The following is a 24597-nucleotide window of genomic DNA, read 5'->3' as shown; positions in this document are numbered from 1 at the left end:
CTTAATATTTTTGGGGTTGGGGGGAGGGCAGCAGATTTCAATATTTACCTGCCTGGTAAGCTGGTAAGGCTGCTTAGACATTTGATTCAGAAATTATAAAACACTTTCACATCTTTTGGGTTCATTGTGGGTCAAAATTTGAAGGTGCCTAAATACTCATAAATAGGATGATGAAAGTGCATTAAAAATAACCAGACTTGAATTTTTTTAATTGTTTTTTGTTATTTGGTTGCACTTATTTATTTCCACTTTATTTAGAATTGTGAACATAGGAAAGCATCCCTGAATTTATTGTGATTTCAAACAAATCAGTTTGTATTGTAAAAGCAGTATCCATTTTTATAGAAGAAGTTTTCATCAAAGGCAAAAGTCTATTCAGTGGCGGGGCTGTTCAATTGTACAGTTTTGTCTCTTCATTATTTCCCACACCTGCTTTGGAAAGGTGCAGCTGGGGTAAGAGTCATGATGCAGAAACTCACAAGCATCCTTTGCCAAGCCCTCCACCCAACACACAGTAAAAGTGAACAGTGCCCTTGTCATGACAGTAATTACAGCAGGGAAAATAATTTTTCCTGAGCTCTGCCTCCACATTCGGTCTGAAATCCACAACAGCTTGAATTACTTTTGGGGTTTTTGCAACTATTTTCTGAACAGGAAAGAGGAAAGTTTAGGTACGTAGCAAGAAAGGCCTAGCAGGAAACTGTAAGTGGAAGTCAGGAAGGAAAAATAAGCATGAAAAGAGATTGTGAAAAAGGAAACAAGGGATGTAAAAAGTATGTACATCTACAGGTGTCAAGACGCAATGTTTGAAAGTTTTGTGAATTTATATAATTGAAATTAAAACTCCAAGCATTTACTGTTTCATAAAGACTAAGTTCATGACATAGTGTCTGAACTTTATCCAATGGCCTGTAGGTATCTGAACTGTTGGCTTTTTCAGTTACCTGAGATTAGCATATCATTATGCTACCAGAATTTGCTTTTTCAGTAAAGCATTTAGCTAGAATTAGGTATTGTGTGGTTTGCATTAGAGCAAGGCTATAAGTCAAACAGATAAGTCAAGTTTGCATACATGTTAATATTGTGCTTTGAAATATATTTCAATATATTAATGCACATATTACCAAAATTACTTCATTTCTCCAAAAATAATTAAAATTTTGGAATGATGTTACAAATGAAGGGTGGCACAGATTCCTCAGGGGTGAGGCAGAGTGCACACCATTAATTAATAGTGGGGGGAAAAAAAATCTTTGAAAATAAATGTCATAGTTTAAATATGAAAGAAGATGTTCAATGACTTGCCATGGAACACAGATTTCTGCATTTTTGGACACACGTCATGCGTTTTCTCCTGCAGCTGAAAATGTGACAATTAAGTGGTGGCATAGCTCTCCATTAGTAAGGCAAGAAATTAGTATTCCTGTGTTATTTAAAAACTGCACCCACAACAAAACATGCAAAAGAGAAAAACTTCTACAAAGCTTCAGGACAAGCTGAACCACAACAGGTAAGAGAATAGACTGTGGGAACACATCTGCATAGGAAATCTAATTTGCCATCACTGAGTGGCAAAAACCAACAGAGATTACCCACTTGTAAGCAAGTAGAGCTGGAGAAATATTTTTTTGCCTTCTTAACTGTTTTGTTTGGATTTTTTTTTTTCTAGACTAAATTCTATGTTTTCTAGGGGAAAAAAAGGGATAATAACATTGGAACCAGAGTTGGAGCTGAGCTTTTGATCTTAGTTATCTGTGGTTTGAAAAATGCTTTTCAAAATTTTTCTCATTACTTGGAAAGATATTATTTGTTCTGTTTTCAGCACAAAAAAGGACAACAGGTTTCAGATACTGTGATTGTTCCATCACTGGTGAAATCATGATGGGTTTTGGTACTTTGTTGTATTCAACTTTGTACATCTGACTCAATATATGAGCAAGTAATGTTTCCGCACAAACAGAGACGTAAGTTTCACATTGAGTGCTGATACCAAGAGATATTGAATGGTGCATTTTCTGCTGGGTGAAGGCCAAGAGCAGAGAGGCCCACACTCCCAGCACCTCACAGACAGTATTTTGAATGTCTAAATGAAACCGCTGCTTGGAGCAGTGTGGAAATAGGCCTGCAAATGATCTGCAAAGTGATGTTTACGGAGAAATGAAGAATTGCATAGTCTCAGCTTGCTCCAGTAATAAAATGTGTTTTTGCAAATAGGAAGGACCAGTAACATCATGTACCCAAACACAATGGAGCTACTGGTAAAAAGCAATGTTGCTTGTATTTGACTCTCTGATTTCTTTTTCAGTGAGTTGAGTATTTTTGGAGAGGTCATATAGTCTTGTGTCACATATGGCTACAATCGTTCTGTGTGTAATAGGCTAGTGTCTATGTGTAGTGCCCAAAACAAAGTACCTAAAATCACACATAATGTAATATGATTGCCAGTACAGACATCCACAAGTGAATGCCAAGCTCAGTGCACCAAGTTCAGAAGAACATTTTTGGGAAGATGCAAAAGTTGGTACTGGGAATGTGGATTTGTTGCCATACAAAGAAATTCTACATATGGCATCATCTAACATTTTTCATTAAATGAGTACAAAACCCCCACTGATATGACTAGGAAGTGAGCCAGTGCTGAGCACTTTGGAAATTCCTCACTTAAACTTTTTTTTGGTGGAGATGAGGGGAAGCTAGCTGTAGTGTTGTGCAAAATTTACTAAGATGACTTGAATATGTAAGCTGCTGTGTCCATTATTTTCTTGAAAAGCTGATTCTAGAACCATCAGGACTGAAGCTACAGAGACATAAACTGAACCCATGCTTACAAATGCAGATTAACCATCACTGCACATGAAGGCACATTAAAACACAAGCAGGGAAAACTATTTAGTCATGTTTTCTCTCCCCTTGCTTCAGTTCTACAGCATTAATACTGAGAACATTTTGATTCCAATGTATTTGCAGAAGAAACAGGTGGCATCTCTGCTGCATACATGTCCCTGTACCTGATACAGTAAAGACTTGATAATCTCCCCCACTGTTTCTAGGCATGCAGTCAAGAGTCCTTAATAGCAGAAAGTCATTATGAGTATGTCCTAGTGAGGACTGAGACAGTGCAGTGCACAGCAATAAATTTTCATTTTAAGTTTTCATTTACTTTCATGGACTTCCTTTTCCTCATTTATCACATCCTTCTCAATCAATAAAAAAAGACAAGGTTTTCACTGTTAAAGAAATCATATGCAAGCTTTTTTTTAGGATTAAACAATCCAATAATTTCATTTTCATAGCCACTAATTACCACCAGACTACCATATTATTTTGCATTATATATGCAAACAGGCAGCTTACTCACACCAGGCATGTGTCCTGAGAGAAATATCTTGATACCCATGTCACACAACACACAATAAGAACTGCAAACTCTAAAATCTGTGATACCAAGCATAAATTTCTGAGGGGAGAATGTCAATGCCATTGTTATTTGGAAGATGTTGCCTTGGCAGGCAGGCCATTATGAATATTTAAATATTTCTGCAAAAACTACTGAAAACTTAAGATTCATTCCCATTTTGCTTTTTTTTTTTTTTTGTTTGTTTGTTTCTAAATGTTGTTCCCAGCACCTTGTGGTCAAAATGAAACCAGAGAAGATGGCAAAATAATCCAGCTGCCTCCCTGCAAGACAGGAGCATGGATCGTTCCTGCCATCATGGCCTGCTACCTCTTGGTAGCAAACATCCTTTTGGTGAATCTTCTCATTGCGGTTTTCAAGTGAGTGACGCATTGCAAAGTATAGACTTGGGAGAATGCATATTGTTCACCGCCTACAAAGACTGCTGAGCTTTGGCTTTGGCTGAGAGACATTTTCCAAACATGTAAGGGGGAGAGGGAAAGAGGCTTGTCTCCAGGAAACAAGGGAAATGCCAAGTTTTTCACATTGTGCTCATTTCCAAGGACAGACACCTAATGGGAACCAGGGCAAAGAAGCCAAATAAGGTTCAGTTATGGCATCATTCATTCCCAATAGGGACAACAAGAATAAAAATACTTCCCCATCGCAATGGGATGTTATAAGATTCAGGGATTGTACAACGCAGACATTTGAAATGCCTTACAGTTGTAAGGTACTTCAAAAAGGCTGATTGTCACTATGCTTTGCCTAGGCAAAAGCATTCTATTTTGTCCGGTTTCCTGCTTTTGTGACAAGAAAACATTTGCCAGTGTTATTGCAATGTATCTAGTTATGATGCTGTCATATCATCTTTGGCAAATCACCCAAAACCATTTTCAGTCTGATGTTATTTTCCCCTCCTTGCCTTCTAGCAACACTTTTTTTGAAGTCAAATCTATATCGAACCAAGTTTGGAAGTTTCAAAGGTACCAGCTCATCATGACATTCCATGAAAGGCCTGTTCTCCCACCACCTCTGATCATTTTCAGCCACATGACAATGATATTTCAACACCTCTGCTGCAGATGGAGGAAGCATGAAAGTGACCCGGACGAGAGAGACTATGGATTGAGTAAGACTCAGATAATGCACAAAGGGGATTTTCAAATGCCTTTCATAATGTCTAGTGTTTGACATGCATGAAGTCAAAGGCCAGCATCTTGATAGCCTTCCCAGCATAGTAACAGCTCTCACCTGCAAAAACCTTACCTGAATAAGTTAGTTTTACCTGATTTGCCCAACCCTTCATTCTCTTTGCAATGTTGAGGAGGCTTTTCTGTAACTATTTGGGGTTGTTGCCTGTTTGTTCCTTCAAAGCAAAGAGGTTTCTTTTGCTGTTTACTTTTGCTGTTATAGGTCTGTTATTGCTGGAATTCTTCCCACTCCATCACAGTTCCAGCTTATTTTTGAAAATACAGAGCAAACAATACATACTTCCCCTCAGTGCATTTTTTGCCTAGATAAGCTTCGAGATGGTAACAAGTAATTTTGTTTACATAGGCTCTCCTTGACTCTGACTCAGACTGGAGGAGTGGTTCCTCAACAGGCTTTAAATGGTCATAACCACGATGGAAAACATGTTCGGTTATTTTGATAATGCTTTTATCTTCTCTATTTAATTCTTCAAGGCAGAATATCTCCACCTTGCCCAGTATACATGCCAGAGGCAGGGAGCTAAGGGTGTGTATCTCTTCCCAGCATTAGCCCATGCCACAGCCCATTTCTCTGTGAGGAGGGAGCAGGAGTCACATGTGGCACTGGAGATGCAACCAGATGGCTCTCCTCCCACTCCCACCACACTGCTGCCTGCAGATGTCAGTTCTTGCCACGTCAGACAGACCCTTGTACTCTCAGACTCTTTTCTAGTAGTCTGATAATCTCATTATATATCTGTTAGGTTACAGGTGATCTTTGGCTTTCACCATCTGTCCAGAACCTGACCAGCAGCTGTGTTTAGATCTCATGCAATCAAAACACATTCACATTTGCTCAGCATTTGCCTGCTTAAGTGCTTCTGCCTACAGAATCATATATAACTAAAGCTACTAATTCAGTAATTAACAGCAATTAATTAGTAATAGGTAGTAATTAATCCATCTGCTTTCATATCAAAATGCTACATCCTGGCTTATGAAAGTTTAGTATATGAGTTTCACAAATAAGAATGTAGTTAGTTTCACATGTTAATATTTGCCAAATTCTTATTTCTCAATTTTTTTCCACAGAACTTTTCATAACTGAGGATGAATTGAAAAAAGTCCATGATTTTGAAGAGCAGTGTATAGAAGAGTATTTCAGAGAAAAGGATGACAGATTCAACTCCTCCAATGATGAAAGAATCCGTGTCACTTCAGAAAGGTGCACTTTTTGTTTTCATAAGTTGGTCTGGAAATGTGTTTCTGTCACCAGTCTCACTCTGTCTTTTTTTTTTCTTTTAAAAGGAAATGAAGTAATTTTGGTAAGTCTTAATTAAAAAGTAAAGTGATAAAATGTGATGAGTTTATTTTCTCTTTTTCTGGTTTTGGTTTTTTTTTGTGGTTTTTTTTTTTGTTTGGTTGGGGTTTTTTGTTTGTTTGTTTGGGGGGGTTTTTGTTTGTTTGTTTGTTTGTTTGTTTTTTTGGTTTTTTTTGCTAAAGCAAATGCATTCAAGGCCAGGCTAGATGTGGCTCTGAGGAACCTGGTCCAGGGGTAGGTGCCCTTGCCATAGCAGGAGGGTTGTAACTGAATGATTTTTAAGGTCCCTTGCAACCCACATCATTGTATGAAAAATTTTGTAAAAGGGATCTTATATCCAGTTGTATTAAAGTATAACTGATGCAGTGAGAGGCACCAATTATGCTTGCATTTCAGTTCTTAAAGCAGAATTTCAGGGCAGAAGTAGTCACAAAAAAAAATGGGAGAGTAAATTAGAGTTCCTCAATGAAAAACATTACTTTGGAGTTTATCTATGATTGATTCAGATAAGAAACAAGCTTTGTTTCAGGACAGCCTGTCTACTAAGCTAGTTTTATTGGAAACAATAGAAACATGGATTTTAAATGCAACAAGACATTTCAACTACAGCAATGCACAGAGGAAAAAAGTAATACAATAATTTAGTAGAAGTTACTAGTCTTCAAATTCACCAGTCCTAAAATTTTCTAGGTCTGTTGATCTGCTGTGGTGCTCTCATGCTTTCATGGAACACTGCTGAACTCAGCTTTAGAGGACAAGACTTTGTCTTGCACTTGTCATAGCACTTTTGCCAATAAATATTTTAGGGTAATACCCTGTTAGATATTAATAAAACTTACAAACCAGTGAACACTCCACTCCTGGAAAACTTTGTTTTAATTTGGAAACAGAGAACAGGTGAGTTGTCATTTTTGTCAGTTGCACTCTTCTCCTTCTACATAATCTTTCAGCACTGCCCCCAATTCAGCTATGCCTAAACTATGTTTTCTGTAGGCAAGGAAACATGCTGATAATTTAGTTTTGAAATAAATCTATCCTAGAGCAGGAGTAGAAGACATAATTTAATCATCTGCATTACTGAAAATGAAAGCAGTCCTAAAAAATGTATTTTAGAAAAGGATATTAAAAGGGAAGTTGGTAAGGCATGGAATGGCTACCTTGTAAAGGATGGCCAAGTAATTCAGCATTCCTGAGCCTGGAAAAGACAAATGAGGGATGAAATTATAAAGGTATATATAAGTGTGAGTGTAAGGAAAGTGTGATTTCTGACCTGAGCAGAAATCAATTGCTTGCTGTCACACTCAGAACAAGATACAGGGGGGTAACAGAATAATGTAGCAGGATTCTGGGTTCAAGATAAAGAGAAAATAGGCTGTCTTTTTTTTTTCTTGCAGTAAGTAGTGCAACAGAAGAAATTTTTGGAAGATGGTGAGGTCTAAAGGAAGCTGATGATGTCAGCTAAAAGGCTACATACATTCAAACAAGACTGGACAAGTTTATGAAAGAAAAATCCAGTAAGGACTGCTAAATACATAGGAATCATTTTGAGCCTGAAAGTTCCTAATATTCAAAAAAATATTAAAGAAGAATATACAAGAGGAAAAACTATATATACTTCAAAGTAAGATAGTAGGTAAATCTTACTATGAAAAATCATAGATAGGAAGCTCAAATCTCTGAGTATAGCTTTTCTTTTAGTAGCCAAGGAAGGAAGAGGTATGTTTGAAGACCTGTAAATAAGAAGTAATCTAGCTAGGTCCTCTCTACATCATGCAAATGCTGCAAGTTCTTGACAATGAAAACATAATAATCTGCCTTTTCATTCCGTGCTGGCCCTATTTTATAGGAAAAGAGCCCTTATTGCTAATTTAAATTAAAAGCTTAAAGCACCTTGTTCCAGAATCAAGTTCATTAATATGAATCCTAAATGAAGACAAACACCTGAGTGTCACAGAGAAATAGCTCTTTAAAAATCCATTTACCTTAGCCAATAGTTTAACGTGGCCCAGTTTTGTGTGTGCCCCAGCTCTGTAAGAGAGATCCAGGCAGTGACCCTCTGGGATGCAGAGGTCATTCCTGGGACCAATCAATGACATCCCAGGTGAATGCAGTTCTTATTTCATAATAGGTCTGAGGAATATTTAAAAGATGCTTGAGGAATCAGGGCTAGCTGAGTATCATACATAATACATTTTAGAAACAGGATGCCTGGGTCTTTTATTTTGCCTGCAGTCATGACCAGGTCCTCTTAAATCTAAAATGCTTGTTTTGGTTCTAGGCCATGCAGGGTTAATTTTTGCAGTAGCCAGGAGGGGGTAGGAGAACCCTGAGGTTGTTTGATATCACCTTATGTAATTGCCAGGGCCAGGGGAAAGGGACTCTGGCTTCTTAGGAGGAGGGATTCCTTCTGGTCAAGAAAACATGATGGATGGAAGAGTCTGGTATTGTTTATTGTCAGGTCCTTTTCACTGTAAATAATTTCTCCTTCTTCACCTTCTCTTTCTCCTTCTCTTTCTTCCACCTTTTTTTTGTTAAATTCTATTGCTGTTACTGTTTATTTTCTTCCTTATTGCTCTTTCCAGTAAGTTGTCCTTATCTCAAATTTCACCTTTTGTGCCTCCAATTGGAGCAGGGGAGGGGAAGTGGCAGCATGGTTTCTAAATTGGAGAATACCATTCCTAAACCATGACAGCACTAGAATTATTTTTTATAACCTGTGGAACATTCAAATATGTAAAATCCAGATTTTCACGTTAAAGTTTCTTTATAGAGTTATCATTGCACAAGTAACAAGATGCAAGGAAAGATGCAAGTAACAAGGAAAGCAAAGAAGATACAAAAGCACGCAAAACTCTTCCAACACTCAGTCACTAGCCTGTAGTAGTAGACCAAGTATAATACCCATGTTAGAGCCATGAGATACCAGTTTAGTCATATGTCCAATTAAGTCCGCTTTATATGGTGTAAAATTGAACCAGATAACCCTGGAAATGTGAGTGAAGTTCTTCCCAAAGACTTTTCATTTACAAGAAGCTGAGCATGCTGTTAGGCTCAAGAAGGGAAGGGCTGGGACAGGCTCTGTGTGACATAACTGCACCTGGACCTGGACCTGGACCTGGACCTGCCTTCCCTCACCTCTGTGCATATGTGATAATGCCCCACTCTGCTTGAGCAGCTCCTACTTGCAGCTGCTTCATCCAAGTGCTCCAGGTCCTGCTAGGAGGAGGAATGGCTGCACACCCGGCATACAAAGCCCAGTGTACTTGGAAGCAGGAATGGAACTGTAAGATGGGAACAGAGTCTTGCTTCACGCCTCAATGTGTCACATACAGGTTAGGGGCTCAGGAAATCAAAACAAGAAGAGATCAATGTATTGATGCATTGACATGGGTGTCAATTAATGATTTCAGCTATGCAGTCAGGAGCTGTGGTGGGGCAGGACCACAATGTCTTGCCTGACCTGCAACAAGCTTCCATTCATACTCTTACCTTGGAATAGTCCACCCTGGCATCCTGTGGGCCTGCCTCAGTTCAGGAATCTCCTTACTTCTCTTGTAACAACAGACACCACAGAAGTCTCCATATGTGATGTCACCAGAAAGAATCCCCCCTTTACCTGATCACTTCACATTCAGAAATTAAAAGCATAGAACAACACTTGATGTTTGTCTGTCTTTGACCTCAGTACTAAGCAACTGAGAGGAGCAGCTGTTGCTGGGCAAGTGGGGACTACAGAGAAAATTTATTAAAGAAGCCCTGCTTCTTCTGTCTTCTGACTCTGATGGGAAGAAAGAACTCCACTGTGTATTTAAACTCCTTTTCAGATAGGCCTCTAAATGAAGACCAGTCCTTCCTTAGCCTCAGATTTTGGGCAACAGTTTAAATTTAAGGAATCACTTTGTCTGGCAAGTTCTATTGATGGCAAATCAAATATATTTATTTTAAAATTAATTATTTATTAAACAGACTAAAGATAGCAGATTAAAAACCTTAATCAGAATTAGTTACTCCACAGTATATAACTAAAATAACTACTAGTAGATTACAGCATGAAACAATGCACTATGTCAAGGTACCTATATTAAAGCTAGCAAAAGAAAGAATATTGATTAGGAGTCAAATGCAACTTACCACTGAAGTGATCATAATGGACACAAATGCCTTCACTTAACCCCTGGGGAATAACCACAAAGTAGGTTAATACTAACAGGAGAAACTTCACACATTTCCAGGAACATGTATACAAGATTTCTGCTCTGTGAAGGTTTTGCGTGGCTTTTATAGTTGTAAAGTGAGTGGTTGTCACCCAGAAATGCAGTCTGTCTTTCCAGATCTCACTTTAACACTAAGATTTTTATTGACATTTGGGAGATGCTAGACCAGTGATCATGGCACCAAAATCACTCAGTGATTATTCAAGATTACACCCCCTGAAATACAAGACAGCTTGTCCTCTTTGAGTTATCTAATTGGCTAGAAAACAACAGATGTGGAGGGTAAGATGCTCTGCTACAGAAGCCCACTATCTGGGATTTCACACAAGCACATGGAAGTAGCATCAGGTTACTGATACATATCAGATGAAGTTATGGACTAAGTGGAAAAATATAAAGCAGTACAAGGCTGCAAGGTGTTTCCCTTGAATGCATTTATTAAAGCATGCATGGTGAATCTCCTGAAGACCTATGAGGAAAGCTAAGCTGGACAAATTCACCTCATTGCAGTGGAAGAATCATGACCTTTGGTGGAGAATCTTCTTTTCTAATCACTGTAACACATCTTGACCAGAACAAAGACATATGTAATATTATCAAAAAAGACTGCAGTGTTTTTCTTGATCTGGCGTAAGTCACTGAAACAATCACTTCAGTAAGAATTTGGTCCATGTGAACAGGTCTCAACTCTTTCATACCTGTGCAAAACCTCATGTTGCTTTCAAAAGGAGCAGGGTCACATTGTAACAGTATTTGAAAAGCAGATAAGCTGGTACAGCAAATATTATTACATCATCTTTGGTACTCTGTGATATCCATTAGTACAGCACTTTATAATCTGCAGTGCAATTACACATACAGCATCTGTGCAGTGATGACATAGCTATTATCTTGATTTCAGAGCTGGCAGGCTGAAGTGCACAGAAATAGCTTTGTGTTGTTAAAAAGGACTGACCCTACCAGGCCCACCCAGACATGAAAAATGATAGCAGGAAAGGTCTGTGACTCTGGTGGCATTTCTCTGTGGTCATAGTTAAGTGGCCTGAGGCCAGTGGGAATGCAGCCATGACAAGCCAGCTTCCTTAGCCACGAAAAACCACTGTACCCAGGAAAACTGGCTGGCTGCTTGCATCAGCACTGCTTTACCAAAAGATGTCAGGCAAAGTACCCTGTTACAGGCTTGAGAAGTGCTGTCTATGTTTTATTTAAATACAACCATTCTACAATCACTATATCAAGCTCAGTGGTACCTCTGTAAGTGTCTTTCATGTCAAAGGTTTCTGTGGCATTTAAAAAAGGTTTTGAAGTATGAATGATGTCTTAGAAAAGGATTTTGAAATATGACTGATGTCTTAGAAATGGACCTAGGTCAACAAAGAGACTTGTGAATCTAATTCTAGCATTGAATTAAGAGGTCTACCTCTGAAAAGAGTGCCTTACTCCCATTAAAGAATTATTTTTAAAGAAATTATTGATGAACTAATGTGCAAAGTTTAAAAATAAAGAAACCAAAATGAATGCCATCAAAAGTCATCATCTCCCAAACCATAATTAAAAAGTCTTACTGCAAGTAATATAAAATCTTGGTCAGGTTCTGAGTTCTCACCTCATTTTTTAATATTGTCCTGGTAAAGTATATGTTTGTTTCACTATTAGAAAATTTTGCACTTCAGCAGCGCACCTTGATGCATGTTTTACATGTAGCATCCTCTGTTTCTCTTCTCATTCTGGTAGTATGGCTTGGCACTTTCTAACACATTGAATCATGGATGGATATTGAGATATTTGCCAAAAGGTTCATACTTGCTCCTGAATAGGCGTGGAGGAAAAAAAAAAAAAAAAAAAAAAAAAACCAAAAACCAAAAACAAAAACAAAAACAACCAACCAAAGCAAAATTTGGTCATTCTTACATTCTTATTTTGAAACTGTGTTTTAATTCAAAACCATTCCTAAAGGAAATACAGGTCAGGCTGTCTATTCACTGAGTGCAATAATATTTTCCTAAGAATATAGGAAAATAGAAAAATTCACTTATTAAAACATTTTAAGGACCAGATTCAGGATTTATTTCTCCAGACCACATCTTCCTATGTCCACAGTGTTTGGGTGATGTGATTTTATCATGTTTCTCATAGGTTCATGCCCAGAACATATTGCTGTTCTGTAGGTTGAATGATTACAGAATTGAACATCAAATTAATACAAGAGAATATCACTAATAGAATGAATATTTTTTAAACATTCTGGAGTAGCCATTTTTATATTTATTTTTATATATATATATTATATATTGTAGGCCTCAGATTCAGTCAAAGAAAGAAATTGAGAGTTTCTAGCCAGGCAAAAGGCTGGGAAAGAATGTAAATAATTCTTTATCTCTCTTGTTCTCACATTGTTTATAGTTAAGTTCTATCACTGTGCATCAGGCACTCTGAACCAATCTTGTAGATTGTTTTCACTTTAGGACCAATGGATTTAACCTTTGCGAAGCTCTGTATAAAAGAGCAGTGTATTTTGAATAAATCGGAGTTTACTCTCACAGCCTTCTAAATCAGAGTCTTCTCATTCCCGTCCTGCCTTGACAGTGACAATATATAACAATATTACATACATATTATATGTATATATATATAATATATCATGTATAACTAAGGATGACTAAGTTAGTGTCTTTGGGGGTTGGAGGAGACCATCATCTTCCAAGCTTTCTTTTTGTGAATAAAATTCTGTAGTCAGGGCTCATGAGGTGTAAACACATCTATGCTTTTTTCAGTTACCTGTGCACATCTCTAGTTACCCATGGTTTCCAAACCCACACTGCTCTGTGCTTATCTTGTTGCATTTCTCTATAAATTTTCCACACTATCAATGCAAACACATTTGTCACCAGATCCATAGCAACCAACGGACCACGCAATTCAGAAGTCTGTCTTTGCCTTGTCTGATGTTCTGTGCCACTGACCGTAGCTGCTAGAGCACATTCAGGGAAGGCAGAACAAATACATGAACACCTACCAGCAAGGTATTATTCCACGTTCTTCTTGGGCTCAATACTAGTGTTTAGTAGCATTGCACAGCCCTCACATGAATGCAAGACACAAAACTTACCTCGCTATGGACAGTTGCACTGATAGACCAACTGGCTATGTTTGTATTAAAAAGTATTTCACTTGTGTACAACTCTCAAAGCAGGAAAGAAAAAACAAATCAAACCAAAACAATGGCAAAAACAACACCAACAACAAAACAGCAAAACCAGATTATCCAGTTAGCTTTAAATAATGTTATAAATTCACCCTAATTCTTGGCAACTGTTGCTGGGGTGAAAGGTTGTTTTTTTTTGTGGGATGTAATCTGAGCTGTAATTGTCCAGTAAAATCCAGTAAAATTTTTCCTTATGTCTGACAGCCCTAAAATTACAATGTTTTATCTGTTCATCATCTTGAAGCAGTTCTTATAGGATCTGAATGTGGGGTGAAGGACTCAATTATTGGGTAATACATATTTCAAAATTATAATTGCTTTTATAAAATAGCAGTTCATATAAGTAATAACATGACTGAAAATTCAACTGCTTCCCATATAAACTGCCTTCATTGTGGAATTGTATCCTGTATTTAATAACATTAATCTGTTTTGTTGGAGAAGGTGGTAGAGCTATAAAACAGACTGGTTTCTAACTGATGAGTAGAATTAGATTCCTTCAAGCTTCCTCCAGTTCATTCCTTAGCAGTGATTACTTTGATCATTTGTCTACTGAAGACTGATGATAGCAATACAGCTGCTGCTGCATGTTTAATTTGTTGTGCTTATGCTTTCAAAACTCAGGGACTTCACAGGAAAAGCCTGTATTTCCCAGGAATGTTAGACTTGCTGTAGGGAGCTTAGTCATACTCCTCCCTGTCCTCTCCTCTCCTCGGTGGGCAGGTTCTGTTGCTCATCACCACAAGGTAGTCAGACTTCAGTGTTTTACCAGAAAAAGTTCTGAGCATTAGGTAACAGGGCATTAATGCGTATTCTATTCTTTGCTACAATCTTCCCTCTGTGCAAATAAGAGTGGTTATGGTGTTGTCAGTTCCAAATCACTTGTCCTATTGAAAAAAAACTAGCAGTAGTAGAAGATGATATTTACCTCATCAGAAATCCTGGCAATGGTTTATGTGCCTATTAACTATGGCAATGTGACTAGTAATATTTGAGCATGAATTCCACTAACTAGAAGAGAGTAAGAGACCTGTGATGAAAAAGGGTGTGGAAATATTGCCATGTGGTATCTTTTGCCTCTCTGATAATTTTTCAATGTCCACAGCAGTGGGGAAAAACAGAATCTATCAGACACAGAGAACTACATAAACTTATTGCTTTTAGTACTTCTTTAATGGAAATTGGAAGTCCCAGCCTGTCATAGGGATTACAAACAGAGAAAATAATTATAGAAGTTTCTTATGTGCTACAGGCAATTTCATAATGTAAAATTTTCAGTCTCTATAAATCCTTCAGAAGACACATTTTGGAAGTCAGAAAATTGAAATGGTTAGAAGCTACTGGCATAAATCTGTACACAATTCCCTAAAAATTGAAAATATTTTAAAATGTGACAGATCAATGGTCTAGAAAAGACACACTAAAGTTTAAATTAAATTAAAAATAATGAATCTTACATTTAATTATTACCCATTTTTTTAATCTAACTTTTTATTTATATATTATGATACCAGCTGAAAACTAAATTTAAAATCCATCATTTCAATCCTTAAGCTAGGAACACAGACTACCCAAGGCACGATCACAGTAACGGAGCAATCTTAGTGTTACAGGCTGTTACAGGCTGTATTTGTCTTGATCAGTGTTTCTCCTCCTTGCAGTATTCATGAATATTTAACTCAATATTATATATATTCAACAAAATAGCTGATATTTCTTTTTTCTACAAATCTGAGCTAAATACTAATCAGAGAACAAAGAAACTATCTCCTTAGATTGACATAGAGCTAGGCAGTGTAAATCTGGGGCAAACATGAGTTAAAAATACAGCAGCACCTCTCTTCTGTGGCACATTGCCTGATTTCTTTACTTCATTTAGCTACCTGTGATGGTCCTGACTGTGGCACAACTGGGGACAACATCATGCGGCATCTACTTTAAGTGTTATTCATTCATAATAACCTAATTAGAAGCTTTGAAAGCCAAGAGGCAGTAATTCATACTAACATTTATGAAATGAGTCTCCAGTCCCTGGAATGAGGCGCACTCAACCCCCCTCTGCACTACACAGCTGATGTCCTTGGTTTAATCCACTGGAGCAGTTCTCTGAGGGTCTAGCATTTTTGGTTTTGGAAAACCTCTTTTAGCAGGATTTTGAAGCAGATGAGGTGGTGTACATTGCCTTTGGGGTTTGAGACTGGTTGTTTCCAACTGGTTTGGTGACTTATTAGATGAACATCACTGCTTTGTAGAAATTTACCTGTTTAATTCTTCCCTTTCTAAAGGGTGGAGAACATGGCCATGCGTCTGGAAGAAGTAAATGAGAGAGAGCACTGCATGAAGGCCTCTCTGCAGACAGTTGACATCAGGCTTGCTCAGCTGGAAGACATGATGGGGCGAATGGTGACTGCCTTAGAAAAGATGGCTGGCATTGAGAGAGGTGAGACAGCTAAGATCCGATCCAGGACCTCATCTGACTGTACTGATGCAGCCTACATTGTACGGCAGAGTAGCTTCAACAGTCAGGAAGGAAATGCCTACAAGCTTCAAGAGAGCATTGATCCCACGGGAGAGGAGTCCATGTCCCCAACGTCACCTACGATCACATCCCGCTTGCGAAGCCACTCCTTCTATGCAACAAATATTAAGGACAAGTGCGGGTTGGAAAAGTTGGAAAGCATTTTTAAGGAAAGATCTCCAAGCCTGCATCGGGCAATCAGTTCCCACTCAATAGCAAAAGAAGGAAAGGCTCCTTTACCCCCTACCAGCACTTTGTCAATTGCCCCAGACTCCAGAAGACCTTCGTCTTGTATAGACATCTATGTTTCTGCCATGGATGAGATGCATTCTGACACAGAACCTCTTGAGAGCTCCATAAATATTCTTGGTCCTGAAGATGCAGCTCTCCCGGTTCACATAGCCTCTTCACTTTTAACTAATAGTGCATATATCAGCAGTACAGCTGGTGAAAAGATCTCTGGCAGGAGTCTTGATTATGAGGAAACTTCTGGAATAGAAACAAGAGCATTTTCTTCAGACTATTCACAAATCACAGAATGCCAAATCCCATGGGATTCAGACCCTCCCTTGTATCATACTTTAGAGCGATCTAAAAGCAGTCGTTACCTGGCTACTACTCCATTTATTCTGGAGGAAACACCAATTGTGAAATCTCACAGCTTCATGTTCTCTCCTTCTCGAAGCTACTTCAGCAGCCTTGGCATCCCGGTTAAAACAGCAGAGTACACAAGTATTACAGATTGCATAGACACAAGGTGTGTGAGTGCTCCCCAGGCCATTGCAGAGAGGGCCAGTTTCCCTGGAAGTCTCAGGGGCAAAGTGGAAGACTTGGGATGCTGCCACCCAGAGAGAGAAGCTGAACTAACCCACCCAAGCTCCGATCATGAGGATATTGAGGTCAAAGACAAGAAGGGAATCCCCTTATCTCCTCAAGACAGCAGTGCTACAACAACTCTGCCCAACAGCATCCCACTTCCAAAAATAGAGCGAGCCAACAGCTACTCTGCTGAGGAGTCCAACGTGTTGTATGCACAGCACACACGAAAGAGCTATTCCATCAGTGACAAACTTGACAGGCAGCGAAACACAGCAGGCCTGAGGAGCCCCTTAGAGAGGAGTAAGTCCTCGAGGCCAGAGAGCAGAGGGGACAACCTGTCCATGAGGAGACTGTCAAGAACTGGAGCCTTCTGCAGCTTTGAAAGCAAGCACACTTAGGCTTATACAAAGTTCACCAGCAGTCTAAGGGTCATCTGCTCTTCAGTCTGTTTTTCTTAGCAGAATGTTAAAAAGCCCTCACATTACCCCGTGTTGAGTACAATTGGCATTAGCCATGGATCAAGGGAGCACATTTTCAATCTCAGCATCACCACTGACATACTCTACCTTGACCCACTCTACATTTGTATTGCATAAAAAAGGGAGGAATGAAAGCTTTACAAAACCTTCAGTAAACAAGAGGAATACCAAGCCCCCTTAATGAAGTCAGAAGACATAGATTAATAGCTCCAGATATCTGCATTTCATTAGAGGGTATCCTAAGACCTTTTATCATTATTCAAGTTTTTAAGATGCAGGAATTAACTGGCAAAAAAGAAATATACAAATTAGATGTTCCAAACTTCATTACAACTTCTTTTTCATCTATGTCACCAATATGATGACTGGTGAAAACCATTTGTTACTTCTGTAGGAACTGGCAGCAAAAACACCTAAAGTCTCCCAAGTCCCTTGCATCCCACACTTATGGAAATTAAGAAAGATGAACACAACAACAACTATAAATGTTCATTTGTCTCCTTTTCTATCAACTTCTAGTGCCACAGAAAGTCTATATTTTCAAGAGCTGAAAGGGAAATGAAATACCTTTTTTACTGCAACTTAAATGGAAGAAGAATTTATGTTAAAATGTCAGGTGATTTCCTGTGTAAAGCAGGCATTCTAGATTCTAGCACAGGTGAGCAAGCTCAGGATGAATGTAATTATGTGGAATAGTATATATTTATTTTTTTACCACATTTGTCATCAGTATGTTGTCTCACTAAGTCAAAGGATATGATGAAACAGTAAGAATAGGATGAGCAGAGCAGAGCATAGTAATAGTGTCCAGTTCTCACTGCTCAGTTTAATTATATATAAATTGGGGAGATTTATCCACCATGCTGCTACCAGGTTCTTCTTGCGGTTTCATTTCAGCTGCCTATTCTTCATATCATTCCCCCACCTAAAAATATACACTTTTTTTTTTCTTTTTTTTTTTATATGAACATAGCCCTATTTGGACTTTTTAAAATTATACAAGGATTTATCATGAAGTGTGAATCCAGATTCATGTAATTAGACTGAAGCTGCTTAACGGAAAGCATTTTTGGCAGAGGACTGGAAAACACTAGAATTTCTATATGTTTCTAAGGTAAGTAAAAGAACCAAAGTGAAACTGCAAGTGTCTGTAAACAGCAAAAGCCATCAGTTGTGAGTAGGCATCCACCGTTCTTCAGCATATCACACAATGAGCACTTTTAGTAGGAGAAAGTGTGTCTGAACGTTAGTGCTGTTACAGGTTTTGGTTGAAGGCGGGTGTAACTCCATTGCCTCCACCCACATTCCAAGGGCCCACATTATCAACCAGAGTTTCAAACTTCTCATGAGACAATGTCCAGTGGTCACAGGTGGAAGGGTATACAGAAGACTGAAGAAGGGTGGAGAAGCATAAGCTGCAACTGGAAAAACAATTCACATTCCTTTATGACGGCACAACTTTTAAGCTTTTAAAAAGTTGACATTAGTACTATCAGATGTTAAAATATCTCAACAGTTACCAATGCCTATGTAGAACCAGCTCTTTTTTGTTATTAAAAATTAACATTTGTGAGTGGGGTACATATTTCACATTATTTAAGTTGAATTATCTTTCAAAAGCAGCTTTGAGAATACAAGTTGATATTTTCTCACTGAGTCCTCGCCCTGGGAGACTCTGAGCACCATCTGAGAGTTAAGTCCTAAAGGCAACTAATCCAGACAGAAAAATAATCATCATCCTCAAGAAAAGAGGCCAAGAAGATGAAAACATTTAGTTAACAAGTCACTGCGTTGGAAGTTCAGGAAACAAGGAAATGCAGCAAGGGGATGTTAAGAACAATGTGTTTCACACTTCCTGCACCAACGCGTTCCTTGCTTTCTTCTGTTTGATCAGGCTTTCTGTGAACTAAACTCCACCAATTCACCATGCTTATGCAATTGCCTTGCAGGCCACGTGCAGCATTACAGTCACATGGCGATATCAAGAAAGGTCAGAAACTTTTCTGTGCATTATGAAGCATGCTTGTGGCAGGCTGATTGTTGAACAATAGCAAAATGCCGAAGGGCAAAGGAACTTGTGTTTAACAATATGCTTCAAATGTGCCAACCTTCTGTTAGCAGCCTTTTTCTAAGGCTTCTCCAAATCTATCTATCTATGGAGAGTAGAGGGGGATATTCTTACTTTGTTTTCTTTGTTACTTTTATGAATGTCTGCTAAAACTGTTGTGGACTCTTTCATCGTCATTGCATTACTGGTCTACTCAAGAGGACTTTCAGATTCATTAGAAATTCCTCAACAGTGCTTAGTGAATTAGACATAGGGCTCTCCTCTGGGGTAGATTCCATTGGTTAGTTTGTTAGTGTAAAGAAATTTGCCAAGCCTGGAAGCTGTATAAATATTTAGGATACAGCACCTTATTGATCTGGAGCACAGATTCCAGGTAAAATGAAACAGAACACTTTATTTACCTCTTAAAATTTGCCATTATATATAAAATGTAAATTCAGATGTTAAAAGTGTGATTGCAAGAGGTCAGAACACTACTTTTCCTGAATGCTTCCCATTTATTATACAATGTGGTGTCTATAGAAAATATTATGATGGATGTTAGATTATTTGATTTTCACCTGGTTTTACACATTGCATCAAACAGCTCCTTTTTGAATTTGATGATAAAACATTCCCATTTCTTGCAATGGGACCAGACTTCCCACTCTCGATATTATGATCATTTAGAGAGATAGGAGTCTCATCATCCATCATCGTGTAGCTATAGCATGTGCCATATGATGTATTCTGTATCAAAGAATAGCTTATGAAATAGACACATATATAGTTGTGACATGTGGTAATATTAGTGAACGTTACAGGACAGGTTTAATATCTCATTACATGGTCTTGTTTGTAAATCTGTAACATTCAATAAAATAGCACATGTTGCATCAAACATTAAGTTCCACTATCCAATTATTAGCTTATGTATGGAATATGCATTTCTGGTCACAGTGTGTAAGTTTGGTATATTTCGCACAATTCTTTGTATAGCTCCACTTAAATGTCTGTATGAGCTGATGTATAAACCTCTAATGAGCCACTGTGGGCTGTGAAGATGAGTTGTGATGGTGTGAAAGACAAACTGGCATGTTATGCAAAAGATTATAGGACATATGAACTTTAGTAATATTTTAAAACTCAACTAAGCTTAGCTTTTTGTTTACATATGCTGGTTGACCGAGGAAGCAGTGTGCAGTATTTTATAAATATTTTCCTATAGTAATCCATTCTGTTGTTTCCAGTTTAAGTGATTCTATTCTACAGTTGGGGTATACACTTGTCCTAGGTATTGTATTATAGCACATTATTCTTTCACAATAACAGTGTGATATGACTGAAGTAGTTTCTCTTCCTTAAAGTCCAGTCTTTTTTTGTGTCAAAGAAAATGCATGCATTGTTCCATGAGTTTCTTTGGACTGCTAGGAGACTTAACATTTTGCTATTGCCTGTCTGTAAAGATGAATCCAGTTAGGAATGAATTCAAACTTTTGGATGTTTACATTATTTCCATTATTTTTGATCTTTAGCAAAGTAAGTGATTTTTTTATTATTTTTAAAAGACAATTGTATTTTATGAAATTTGAATACTCAACACAAAATGCGAACCTACAGCAGTGCTCAGACATTTGGCTCTCTCTTTTTTTTGGAAGAGATCAGGTGCTACACTATTTTCTTAGCACAAGTGCCAGTTAACAAATGGCAGTGAGGGGATAATTTGAAAATATAATGAAAAACCAAAACATCCATTCATCTGCATATGGAAATCCCTCTGGGTTCCAGACATAGATTTCTTTTTTTTTTTTTTTAATTTTCCATTTATAGATTTCTTGGTAAAAAAAAAAAACAACAGAACTGATTTGTACCTTTTGTGGAAGGGATAGCCTTTTGTCAGGGGATAAATATCTTAGGTATATTTTTTGTATGAGAAGAAAACTATTTGTTTCTTAGGAACTGTCAGTGCATGGAAAATGCAACTACATGAATAACTGCTCAAAAAAAAGTGCTGGTAGCAGCACACGGCCTTAGTCCAATGACTGCAGTGGGTGCAAGCCAGTATCTGTCCTGAGAGCAGAAGTCATCAAAGGTATTAGAGCGAGCCAGTGAAACAAAATTCCCTGAAAATGTGTGGTGCAGGTTTTAAAACAAGCATAAATGTCTTATTATATTGCTCAGGTTAAACACTGATAGTCACCCAAAGGGAAAGTGTGAGATGTTTTTCCCTGGATTTCCCTTGGAACCCTTTCCCTTGGAAGTAGTTTTGATGTCTTCCCCTGCTTTAAAATGATAATAGATTTGCATTTTTTGCACAAATATGCGTCTTTGGTTAAATAAAGGCCACATTTTCAGTTCTGTTGAGAGACACCAGGTATAGAGCATCTTCTTCAAAAAAAAAAAAAGGGTAAGATTCCTAGCATGAATTTTCCCTTCAACCATCTTAGATAAAATCACAGTCCAAACTGGGATGAGAAGTGAAACAGTGGGGGTGTCTAGAGTAGTGAAGGTGAAACCCTTCACTACTCTAGATGGAATTCACTGTCCTTGCCACACACTGGCATAGGAGCAGTAGTACTGGATGCAGAGGAACTTTGTTTCTGCACCCTGCTTTATAGCCAGTCATACAGCTCACACAGAACACTACAGGTCACACAGGCTTTTCTTCTCCATGACTGACTACAATTACAGTCTTACTGATGCTGGTGCAAATCTGCAGAAAATCCACTGATTTCAGTGGCATACTCTGACTTCTGTCAGGAAATTGATTTATTCTGCATTTCTAACTCAATATTAGTTTGAGTCATGGCATGGATTACACTATATTATCTTCAATTTGGAGGTCAAATGATGGAGCCATTGAGACAGTCTGGTTGTGAAACAGCCTCTGATTTTTTAATTTTGCAGTATGCTTTCAGATCATTCATAGAGCCACACAATATTTATTTCAAAAGACTGTTAGGGAAAAACATTTGATTATTAAATAGCTGCTGTTTCTGCTCCAGGGAAGTGATAACTCTTGTTTATTTTAATATCTGGGAGGGAGGGGGAAGGGACAGAAGAGGGAATTGGATGTGAAATACAGTTCTATGCCTGCACAAGAGTAAATGGTATTAAAGTTATTTCTGTTTTCCACCACTGCAGTTGTTGTACATGATGAGAGTCTATTTGCTGCTACTGCTGTCTGGAACAGTGTTTTCAATATTCTGTACTAATAGCTATTTAATCATTTATTATTTGGGCTATCATTTGTAAGTGTATAACAATCATTTATAAAGGGATAAAAATTACTAAAATGTTATTTTAAACAAATTCCTACTAGTACAAAGCTTTTCAAATATGATTTGTCTAAATGTACATAACTAGGGAAAATGGTCCTTTCCAAAGGTCTACTGGATTCACAATGCACTTTTAGACTGTGTTTAGATGCGTAATAAAAAGCAGAAGTTGGCAATTACTACAGTAGAACTTTCTGAAATTTCTGTAACAATTGTTTTGCAATAAAAAAAAAAAGAAAAAAAGAAAAAAAGATATGTAGATCAAAACATCTGTTCTTGCTGGAGCATTTACTCATATTCATTCGCTTTCAAGGAAGTAAAGCAGTGATGCAATTCTAGCTGCTCTTCTCTGAGATCTCTCACTGTTCTAACTTTACAGATTTAAAGGCAACCAAAACATTTACTATGTTACACATAGGCCTTTTGAATGTTGCAGTTTATTTCTGCCTCTGAGACCAGATTTCATTTGGGGTCCCTTATTCTGCCCAATATCAGAAACAGGAAAGAAGTATTTCTCAGTGGGTTTATTTAAAAGAAGGGAATAATTTCTTTGCTTTGTCGCTACCATTCCAGCAAAGGGGGAGCAAATTGCAGAGCCTCTCTACATTGCATCCACATAGCCTGGAGGAAGCATGCTCCTTTGTATGGCAACTTGGTGGTATTGCTTGCTTTTGTAGCCAGAGAAGCTCCATGAAAAACAAAGTACACCAACTAATCCATTAGCACCTATGGCTGACTTTGAACTGGCATCTCACCTTGCTCACAAAAGAAGTCATTGTCTACCTCTTCATGCAGCTACAGCCAGCTCTGATACTTCCTCACAAAAATTCTGAAAAACTCTACTGGCACAAAATCTGCCAAGGTCAGAATCTTCTGCCTCCACAAATAAGCCTTCACTGAGATAGTAACATGTTTTAGCCAAAGGAAAAAGAAGCACAGGAAGAAGATCATTCAATTGAATCAGAAAGATATCAGATACTCAAAACAGTTCTGCATATATCAGTTGCACTTCCAGAGAGGAATGGTTTGGAGAACTGCTCTTTATTTCAGGTATCTAAGAAGGAAATGCTAAACTTTTTAATCAGATTTAATTTCATCCTTTCTCAGGGACTGCCATTCAATGAAGACTGGGAGCTTTGAAGTTTTCCAAAACAAAAACTAAACCTATACCAAAGAGTTATCATTATGCTTCTCTCCAGGTAATACTACATCTCTAGTCTCCCTGGCATTTTTCACATCAACACACTTCACCTAAAGTCAGCCAATCAGTAAGAAACAACAACAACAACTGTTGTATCACAGTCAGCTCCTCTCGCTGCGATACCTTGAGCGGTGGAGTGCTGGGCAGCGAGGGAAGAGAACAGGTGGCTACTCCCCCTGTGAAGCTCTGCAGTCCCAGTTATTGGCATGGGGACAGATGGAGGCGACACGGGACTTGGGGCTGAACAGCATGGATTCATTCAGTGAGCCCCAAGACCCTCCGGGGAGGGCGAACAAAGGTTTTATACAAGAACTCAGGAGGAGGGGTGTAGGAACAGCAACCAATAAGGGAATTGCAGGGGAGGAGTTTAGGGCAGGACTAACATATCACAGACCTATCAGGGAAAACAGGGGAGTGGAGTAATACAACGTAACCAATAGGGTGTTGAGCCTCACTAAATAGACAGGGAATGCTCTGGAAGCAGGGGAGGAGGTTAAGGAGAATGACAGGGAAGGTTCCAGGGAAAGGGGCAGGGAAAGGGAGAATTGACATCTTGGAGAGGAGGGGGTTAGGGATGATCTAGGGAAGATTGACAGCTGGGGAGAGGAAGAGACTGGGGGGGGGGGGGGGGTCGGTCTAAACAGGCACTAAACAAATATCAAATTAAATAAAATTAAATAAAAAACACACCACCACAAACAACAACAACAAAAAAGTAATATTCCCATGAGCTGTTATCTTGTAGACTTTAGGACAGAGATCTAGTCTCTTAATGTCATTAATTACACAATGGAGAAGAACTCCATTAACTTACACCATTGTGCAGCACAAGCTTACATCAGCCCTCACTGGTTTTGCATAGAGAGCTCAAATTTACCCTGTTACACTTCTGGAACAACAAAAAAAGTAAGCTCATGTGATTCCATTT

The 24597-nt window shown here is 38.3% G+C and overlaps 1 protein-coding gene across 8 annotated transcripts in view; it reads left to right on the top strand.

Moving 5' to 3' along the window:
• The window catches only part of TRPM3 (transient receptor potential cation channel subfamily M member 3), a 400684-nt gene extending 378036 nt beyond the window's left edge, over nt 1–22648 (top strand). For 7 of the 8 annotated variants that reach the window (XM_072922315.1, XM_072922316.1, XM_041711361.2 and 4 more), the window contains 4 exons: nt 3624–3774; nt 4327–4526; nt 5680–5812; nt 15613–22648. In XM_072922315.1, the coding sequence (XP_072778416.1) occupies nt 3624–3774; nt 4327–4526; nt 5680–5812; nt 15613–17062 (1934 nt within the window). In that variant the 3' untranslated portion in view covers nt 17063–22648. Of the gene's footprint in view, nt 1–3623; nt 3775–4326; nt 4527–5679; nt 5813–5895; nt 5913–15612 lie in introns of those variants that run through there. The other variant, XM_072922317.1, reaches the window with a different exon arrangement.
• Nucleotides 22649–24597: the final 1949 nt, after the last annotated feature.

Source organism: Taeniopygia guttata, chromosome Z (assembly GCF_048771995.1).
Source record: "Taeniopygia guttata chromosome Z, bTaeGut7.mat, whole genome shotgun sequence".
Lineage (NCBI taxonomy): Eukaryota > Metazoa > Chordata > Aves > Passeriformes > Estrildidae > Taeniopygia > Taeniopygia guttata.
Note: the sequence above shows the minus strand (reverse complement) of the source record. Positions and strands in the feature narration are given on the sequence as shown.